General features: G+C 43.9%; 1 protein-coding gene across 1 annotated transcript; it reads left to right on the plus strand.

Moving 5' to 3' along the window:
- The first annotated feature begins 6380 nt into the window (after positions 1 to 6380).
- Positions 6381 to 7883, plus strand: LOC125549175 (F-box protein At5g49610-like). Its single transcript, XM_048712648.2, has one exon. It carries the CDS (start codon positions 6492 to 6494, stop codon positions 7668 to 7670), a length of 1179 nt encoding a protein of 392 aa, XP_048568605.1. The 5' UTR covers positions 6381 to 6491; the 3' UTR covers positions 7671 to 7883.
- Positions 7884 to 10078: the final 2195 nt, after the last annotated feature.

The following is a 10078-nucleotide window of genomic DNA, read 5'->3' on the forward strand; positions in this document are numbered from 1 at the left end:
CAAGGCGACCTTCCGGACTCCAGGCGTGAAGGGAGCAAGACTCCCACGGGCTCCAAGTTCGGCCCCCAGCCGAACGCCGCACCGGAACCTCCAGTGGTTCCGGACTCCGGCAGGCGGCCCCCTTCCAAGAGGGGCAAGCCGCCCGTGCTGGTGACCTCTGTCCATCCAGAGGCACCGGACAACCTGCTGGGAGCGCTTCGCGGCGCTTCCATCGACGAAGAGCACCGCACTATTATGAGTGCGGTGATCAAGAAGGTTCAGTCCGCCAAGAGCGGACTGACTGAAGCCTATGCCAGCCTTCTAACAGGCTTTGAGGTAAGTATTCAAAATATAGGAAAATATTACCGCATAGACAGTAGCCCCTGATGCTCTGTTTGGTGTTCACAAAGAAAAGCCGAATAGAGGATCAAATAATATCTGTAGGAGTCTAATATAAGTATGTCTGTATGCGTATGCAGGCTTCGTTGCTGACCTCTGCCGCACTGACTGCGGAGGTCGCTGCACTGAGGCAGAACCTCGAGCGGTCCGAGAAAGAGCTCAGTCTTGCCAAGAGGTAGCTCGAGGAGAACAAAGGTAAGTAATGCCTTGTCCATATAAAAAAGATGCGGTTGCAAACTGATAGGATCATCATGGATGTGTCAGGGGCTACGACCGAAGTGGCGATCCTGAAGCAAGCGTTGTCCGAGGCTGAAAACAAAGCGGCCAAGGAGCGCACCGAGCGGGAAAAACAAGAGGCACGGGTGGGCGAGGTGCAGCAAGAGCTCCAGGCTCTCGTGAAGAAGCACGAGGCTTTGGAGTTTGACTCGAAGACGTGAGAGTCCGAGCTTGCCGCGGACCTCGAGAGCAAAAAGCATGCCAAGGCTGAAGCCCAAAAGTCCCTCCAGGAAATTGAGGCGAACATGAGTTAAATGACCCTGAAATTGAAAAGCACTACAAATGAAATCTAAAAAGGTTGAACGTTGGCATATTATCATCATTTCACCCGCATAGCATGTGCTAATAAGTTGAGAGGGTTACGACAAAAACTGGATGCACTTCGTGTACAAAATGGACAATCTTTTTTGAAGTATCAGGGTTTAAGACGAAAACTCATATGTTACAAAGGCATTTCATTTTTTTTAACTCATTTTAACTTTAGACTTTCTGTGCATTCAATATGCACAATTCAAAGCCATGTCATCAATTTTCAACCCTTTCTAACTTAATTTGTTATTTTTCATGCATTTAATGATTTTTAGCTAAATGACACTGAAATTGAAAAGCACCACAAATGAACTCTGAAAAGGTTGAAACTTGGCATGGTATCATCATTTCACCCACATAGCATATGCTAAAAAGTTGAGAGAGTTGCGGCAAAAACTGGATGCACTTCATGTACAAAATGGACAATGTATTTTGAAGTATAAGGGTTTCAGACGAAAACTCATTTGTTACAAAGGCATTTCATTTCTTAAACTTATTTCAACTCCAGACTTTTTGTGCATTCAACATGCACCATTCAAAGCCACATCATCAATTTTTAACCTTTTTTGACATCATTCGCTATTTTCATGCATTTAATGAATTTTTTGAGCTATAAAACTAAAAGAGCTAAACATAATATGTTTTTGATTAAAACACCCATTTAAAATAACCTAAAAATTACCAAATTAAATATATTGATAAAACACACTAATATTAAACAGCAGGAAAAAGAATCACTCAAAAATCTATTTTTAAAGTAAAGTTATTCATAAACTAGTGATTCACACAAATTTCAAAGAATTCAAATTTAAAAACTACTGGCACCAACAGGAAGTTTATAATTCTGTGATTAAAGCAAAAAAGATTCACTCAAAACTGTAAATATTTGGCTGTAAGTAGAAACAAAAGAAAATAAATAAAGCAAAAAACTGGAAAAAAAACCTTTAGTCCCAGTTGCCACCATAAATCAGGATTATAAGTTAAAAAATTAACAAAAAAATGTCGGCCTAGTAGGCCACCACGGCCTGCATACGACTAGAACCCAACTACTAGTTGGGCCAGGATGCAGGCCCGCAGGGCAAGTAGGCCCACAAGGCAGTGACAGGTTCGTTAGGCCCACACAGGCCTGCTTTAGAGAGGAGCTCGAGGTTACAACCGCGGAGGGGCTTATAAACAGGTCTGAGCGCACTTCACTTGGCGAGGTGGGACTAAACTTTCACTGCCCCTCGCCATCACTAGTAGAAAACGGAACTTTAAAACCGGTTTGTAAGGGCCTTTAGTGCCGGTTCCATAACCGGCACTAAAGGGTGGGCACTAAAGGCCCCCCCTTTAGTACCGGTTCGGCACGAACCGACGCTAAAGTGCCACCATGTGGCATGAGCTCGCGCCCTGGTATGGGGGACCTTTAGTACCGGTTGGTGTTACCAACCGGTACTACAGGTTTTTTTTTTTGAAAATTTTGGAAATTTTTTTTTTGATTTTTTTCGATTTTTAATTTTTCTGAATTATTTGATGATTTAGTCTCTAATCACACCTTTTAACTGCTCAAGTGTGGATCACTCATTCCAAATCGCCTAACTTCTCGGCCGGTCACCCATCCTCTCACTCCCCCAGCATGAGCACGCTTAACTTCGGAGTTCTATTCCCCCTACATTCCAAGTCTACACTTGTTGTTTTCCTGACAAATGTAAGCTGTCAATCCTATTAACTCTCAGCAGTTTAGCTTGAGCATTAGGTCACACGTTTCACCGTTTGAGTTTGAAACTATTATTCTAAAAACAGTAATTATTTAGTAACACTAATATTTTTTGAATAAGTTTGACCATAGTTTGACCACAGTTTGACCAAAATTCAAAAAATTGAAATAATTATTTAGTAACACTATTATTCCTGAATAATTATGTAGTAACATTAATACTTCTTGAATAAGTAGTTTGACCTGATTTAACCAAATTTTTTTTAAAAAAAACTGAAATTTGACCATATCTTTTTTTCCTTTTGGAATTTGAGGATTCTAAAAAATTGCAAACAGGCCGTAGGCGGTCTCCGTCGGATGCGGATTTTCGTGCTGAATTTTTTGATATATTATACATTTTTTTCCGACATCGTATGCAAAAGTTATAGCCGTTTTACATTTTCCCTACACTTTTTGCAAAACATGTCCAAATTTAAGTTTTTAAATTTTCCTAACTAGCAGATGTAGTAATATAACTACCTCTCGAAGGATTTTATTTTTTGAAGTTTTTATCATTTTCTTTTGATTTTTTCTAAACTGAAATGGCGATACACAAGGGGGGTAGAGTTCGAAAATTGCCCTATAGTCCCGGTTTGTGTCTCCAACCGGGACTATAGGTCAGACCCCTTTAGTCCCGGTTCGTGGCATGAACCGGTACTAAAGGATAGCCCTTTAGTACTGGTTTGTGCCACGAACCGGTACTAAAGGTGATCGTGGGGCCCCGGCCTGACGCCAGCCTGCCACCACCCCTTTAGTACCGGTTCGTGGCACGAACCAGTACTAAAGGTTCAACACGAACCGGCATTAATGCATAGCCGTTCGAACCGGCACTAATGATACCATTAGTACCGGGCCAAAATCGAACTGGCACTAATGTGTCTCACATTAGGTCCTTTTTCTACTAGTGCATGCCAGGACCAGACCTTTAGTCCCGGTTGGTGGCTCCAACCGAGACTAAATGCCCCCCCTTTAGTCCCGATGCGTGCCACCAATCGGGACTAAAGGCCTGGGCTTCCCGCCACTTGGCCTGGTGAAATTCAACATATGGCATGAATGAGCTTGGGAGGAAAGGGACTTCTATATATATGGGCGCCATGAGCTAGAAAAAAGAAAGAAAGTAATCAGAAAGAAAAAAATTGACTGAGGAGTAAATTTATCAGAATTGATTGGTTCAATTTTGTACGTTCGACTAAGTGGTTAGGCAAATCATTCGTCTGATTTCGAAGCATGTTCTGTGCATATGATACAGTTTGTTTTATGTCCAAATATGCAAATCAAATGCATTTCGGGTTGAGTCGTACATATGGTTTACTATTTCATCATTTGAACACTCTCCTTCAATAGTTGGCAAGTCATGTGTGTTGTCAAAAGAATTTGTTAACTATTCTGAGGTAATTATGATGCTATTTAATATGATAAGATAAACCTCCATGTGTGTTGCGAGTTTAGTCCCCTGGGTTTTTTCATTACATCAAGGATCAAAATGACGGAGTAACCGAGGAACAGGCTACCATTAATAAAGAGTGGTGAACTACGAAGACAACCCGATCAAGGAGGATATGTTGGATAACATATATAATGTCCCAAGGGGTTGAAAGGAGCGGTTGTTATCCAAGGTGGAGAACGGCACCAACGACATGAGCATCGTGTTCTGCAACTGACAGAGGCGGCCATGAAAAAGGAAGATGAGAGGTGACATGGGTTTAGTATTTAATGTCGTATTAAAATAGATTATTTGAATGTCCAGAGTGGGGATTATCAATGCTAATTGATTTATGGACCTTTGATTTTTTTTCTCTCTCGTTGCAATGCACATGCATGTTTGTTACAATTATTCTAATTTGGACAATCCGATGAATGTTCGTGCTTGAGAATTCTGAAAAGTTGTTTATCCCCCGATTCTTGTGTTTTGTATTTTAGTAGGAGAATACAAAGCTATTTTTTTCTCCCATCGCAACACACAGACACATTTGCTATAAACATAAAATATATTGTTTCAGTCTAATTCATAATAACAAAAACATATTAGAAAACATAAAATATTTTAGTATGCGTACATGGATTGCAAATAGGATTATAATCATTATCTCAAACATATAAATGATTTTAATTACTACCGATGTTGATATGGTCGCATTATTTATTGCAATAAATTGGATCTGCAATTGTAGATTAGACTTGAGTCTCGACATCTGTAGTCATGTAATTAGTTTGCCTCTCCATAGGCTTTTAGGTTTTTGAGTTTCACCTCCGTGTACATCAACCATGTATGTTTCAATCTTGTTTTATTTCCATTTTGAGAGTATGTTAATTCTTATGTTTTTATTGTTTGGGTAAATCACAACACCAGTGTTACGACGACAAGGAGGACAAGCGGTAACACGGGTGGGGTGGCATGTTGAAATGGAGGACGTGTGCCTATGTGTGTGCCCGTGGGGGGGGGGGGGGGGGTGCAGTGTTAGGGTTGTGTGATGCTTTCTTTTCGAGAGAGAGTCTTGCGGCATATTTTTTTTTTCAAGAAATTGCGTCATACTTGTGAGGTTAGGAGTGTGTGATGTTTTTTCCCACTGCAACGCAGGGGCGGCATGTGTCCTAGTATTATTTAACATGACTACATGAGTATGTTTCCAATACCTACGTGCACAATGTTATTCTAGATTTGATTCTAAAAAATATATTTTATTCTAGATTTTATATAAAGCATGAAATATTTTTTCTAAGATTTATTATAAAGGTTCTTTTAGCAATAAGATTTATTATAAAGTGGTTCTCAAAAATCCTCTCCGGTGGGTATGTAGTGCGTGGAAACTGTGAAGCTCTAGGCTGAAATTAGGCTGGACTAACAAAGTGTTTGGTTCGGCCCAACCCCGTTCATGTTTTCTTCCCACGAAGACATTGTGCTCTCAGCTTTCTCTTCTCCATCGTCACTCCCACTCCACTCAGGGTGGACACAGTCCGGGCCGGTGTTTGGACCGGCTGCCGGCGGTCCGGTCCAGACCGGACCGAGCAATGTCGCGGTCCTGTTTTCAGGGATCGGACCGGCAATGGCCGAGCTCGGGCCGGACCGAGAGGACCGGCCAAGACATGGGCAGAACGCGCTCTGGAGCTTCGGCAACGGCTCATCGGAGAAATATCTTGCTAGAGGAAGCGCATCTCATCGAAAAGATGTCTAGGAGCTTGAGAAGAATCAGAGGAAGCTACATGATCAAGAAGAACACCAGAGAGAGCTTATCGGCGACGAATCTGACACGACGGCCGATGGACGGAGATGAAAGGAACGATGGCTGATGCGGCTATATAGGACCTCCCTCGTCGATTTTTTTGACGGAGATGATAGATCTCACGACGGAGAAACTCCTAGACATGATGGTTCGTCGCTGGAAGGCTGATGGCCTTGGTGTTATGCGGTGGTGCTCTGTTTGTGCGTTGGACGGCGACAACCACGGCATAGGTGCATGGCTCTGTCACGACTTGGCCGCCACGCACTCGCCAAGCCCCCGCCATGCCCCCCGCCACGCCCCCGCCCCGCTCTGGCCATGGCCCCGCCATGCCGCCGGCTGCTTCTTCGGTCCGCTCGGTCGGCCCGAGCTTTAACCGGACCGGACCGGCTGATTTTCAGTCTTGTTTTGAAGGACCGGACGGGCCGATTTTTTTGTCGGGCCAGGACCGAGCCAGCCCGAACCGAGCGGGCCACGAGCCGGTCTCGTGCCGTCCACCCTGACACTCCACCACCACTCTTCCACCCTGCTCCCGTGACAGATCGAGAACCAGGACCAGATCTGGGCCGGCGGCCATGGCAGAGGCCGCAAGCGAGGGAGCGACGCCTCCCCACCATGGCCTCCCGGATGAGATCTTCATCTGGGAGATCCTCGTCCGCCTGCCCCCCAAATCCCTCCTCCGCTGCCGCGCCGTGTGCCGCGCCTGGCGCAGCGCCACCTCCGCCTGCGGCTTCCTCCTCGCCCACCACGCCCGCCAGCCCACCCTCCCCCTTGTCTACGTCCGCAACAGAGACTTCAACGACGGCGTGTTCCCCTACGGCCACGACGGCAACGGCGCCTCCCTAGACATCATCCCCGTCGACCACCGGGCCGCCGCCGACCATCTCAGGTCCGTCGCGCGACTTGATCAAGCCTCCGACTTCTATCGTCTCGAGGGCTCCTGTGACGGCCTCCTTGTCCTCTCCTTGGACGACGACACGCACTTCGTCATCTGTAACCCGGCGACCCGTCAGTATGCTCCCTTCTGGCTGCAATCTGGCTTCATGTTCCTGGGAATGTACCGTCACCCCCCAACCGGTGAGTACAGACTACTGATGTGCCCGTGCTGGTTTTTGGCTCATCAAGTGATAGCTGGGAGTAAAGATGACTGCTACGTTTTATCGCTGGGCTCCGGCCAGCCGCCGAGGAACATCGGGCCAGAGCAAACGCATAAACTGATATCCGACACCAGGTCTGTGCTATTCCGTGGTAGATTGCATTGGTACCGGGTGCAGGAGAAGGTCAAGAACAACATGATAATTGTGTTTGACATCACAGCTGAGTCATTCCGACAGATGCATGTTCCTGTTCGTGGCTGCACTGGTGATGACCTGTTTGAAATGGATGGCATGCTCGGCATGTCCAGTTTCAGAGACACATGGACAATCATTGATATCTGGGTGTTGCAGGACTATGAAAGCGAGGTCTGGACCATCAAGTGCAAGATTGAATTGCCGCTTATGGAGATCAGGGCATGGTGTGGAAAGGATGATGAATTATGCGAGCTGGTGGTTGTGCCTGGAGATGGTGAGCTGCTCGTGCTGATCAAATTTGCCGAGTGGCTATTTCAGGTTGGCATGGATGGCAAGTTGGTCGCCACTTTCCATCGCAAAGGCGTCCGTCCTACTCAATTTCAGCTCAAACAAACTCTTGTTCAGCATGACTTCTTTCCAACACTAGAGGGTTATGTTGTGAACAATTTTCCTTTCATCTGAAGGCTGTTGGGTGAGCTGATACTTCGTGATGTCCTTCATGTTTGTATCCCAATGAGCTACAATATGTATTAATTGGATCTGCTATGAGCCTACTAGCTTCTTTGTTGATGCATGTAAGCTTCTAATCAAGAAGCTATGGCTGTTACATAGCTGTATGAAATCTATCCTTGTGTCAATACTCTTTCGGAATTAAGGGATTATTATGCGTGTCAATGTCAAAATTACCAAGTTTTTGGTGTGTGTTTGAAATATGTGCTAACTAATCTGCCCCGTGTATCTATTTCGTTGAATTAGAGAACTGACTTTGGTTTTGTATGAAGGCCTCAAGGAGTCTTCTTAGTAATTAGTACTAGCTAGTTAGCAATCTAGCTAGCTAGTTAGAAATACTTAATTTAACTCATTCATGGTCATAGCCAGGCTCAGGTTCCACATTGTGTTCCTCTTGAGGCGTTGCATAGTTGCTGTTCATGAGCCATGTTCATTTTCATCTGTATGTGGCGCTAGACCATTTCGTCTGCCGATAATTGAAAGCACAATTGCCTTGTCTCAAGCAGAGGATAGCACCAGGAATTAAGTGGGCAATGCCATTATAGAAGCAGGTTGAAAGCTCAACTAGTTGCTTCGCAGGTAGGCTTACTTCATGTGCACCTCACTTGATCGTCCTTGAATCTTCATGGCATCTGATGTATTTGGTACTGGCCAAATAGAAGTTGTTCTCTACAGTTACAGTACTGATGTTCCCCACTATAGTACGAAATATTTCTTTTCATCATTCTTCTTATTTATACAGGGTAATGTGAGGTGATGCCAGACCAAAGGTTGTGAACAGATTTCTCCCCTGCCTGAAGGTAATCCAGTTAGATGATTATGCATGCATATTCAGTTCTGCCACGACGCTTCTTCCATATCAAGGCGTGTGGGCGCATCTAGAATTTCTTTAGAAGAACCTGGAGCACTTCCCCTTAACTAATATGTGCACCATAGTTATTTTTTCTTCATGAATCCTTGTCATCTGGTCAGGCATGGAGAGTAAGCTCACTATTATAGCGACACTCAACACTTAGTGACATGCTTATATTTATCTCCTTGTACTTGCAGGCATTTATATTTTCCTAGGAAAGGAAATTGTTGGTACTAGGTAGTTAATATCTATATATCTTGTTGCAGACACTGGTTAAGTAGGAAATCTGCACCCATGGATAAATTAGTAGCTGGGCTCTGACAGTAAAATATTGTGCATGTTGATGATATTCTTCCTGAAGACCACCCTCTCTGCCTTAATTTGTACAGGCACATACTTCTCCAGCAGCAGTGTTTTGGGCGATGGCTGTAACTGTAATCCATCATGAGCTTTCAAGAATTGGTGATCCTGAGGGTTAACCCTTCCTTATAGCATTGTGCCTGTTGTCATAGATCTCCTCCTTGTAGGTGCCATCATCTTTGTTTTCCTACTCCCAAGTTTCACTGCTACCTCCCCTTTCACATCAAAGTTGAACCAATCAGAATTTTGCACTTCCCCTACAGTTTCAGTTCAAAAAAAAAATCACTTTCCCGTGCTCATCCACTTCATACATTATTGCTACTGTTACTGGATATAGTTTCATATGTATGTTGATGCACTAAAGTACAGGTTTAACACGTCCTCCTCATCTTTTGTTGTTTGTGGCATATCACTACAGTACCTGTTAGCAATCTACCTGGCTCGTGTCTCTGCTTCCCATTTTATCTAGGTCTTCTTTTTCTGAGAGATTATCTTGTGGCCTCCTTAATAATCAATATTTAGCAATGTATATGTGTTTCCTGTTTCTTTGTTTTGTTTTTGCTAATGTGTCAGATTGTTCTCTACGTTAGCTTGCAAGCTGCACCTGATTTTTAGAACAGCCTGAACATTGCTCCTCAAATTGAAGGGTTAATTTGATATATGCTACTGTATTCAAGAGATGCCATTGCAAAAAGGGGTCGATTCACAGTTTCCAAATGTTGGCAGTGGTATTTTTCTTAAGTTTTCTTCACAGTTGTATTTCTCAAATATGCGAAGTTGGTAGTGGCAAAAAGGGTTATTTCGATATATGGCACTGCCACAGTGGCATATATCAAAGTTGCCAAGTGTTGGCAGTGACATTTTTCTTAAGTTCTCTTGACGGTTGCATTTTTCAAATACAAGAAGTTGGCAGTAGCATATATCGAATTGGATTCTATGTCCTTTTGTTGCCATCTTTAGAATTATCTTTATCACTTTAGGTGCAAACCATTTAAGAAATACTCCATAACTTCTTCATGGTCATAGCCAGTCTCAGGTTCCACATTGTGCTCCTCTTGGGCACTGCATTGTTGCCATCCATAAGCCAATAACTGAGAGCAAAATTTCCTTGAGCAGAGGACATCACCAGGAATTATGTGGGCAATGC

The sequence above is a fragment of the Triticum urartu genome, chromosome 3A, assembly GCF_056163025.1.
Source record: "Triticum urartu cultivar PI428250 chromosome 3A, HENAU_Tu73, whole genome shotgun sequence".
Taxonomy (NCBI): Eukaryota; Viridiplantae; Streptophyta; class Magnoliopsida; order Poales; family Poaceae; genus Triticum; species Triticum urartu.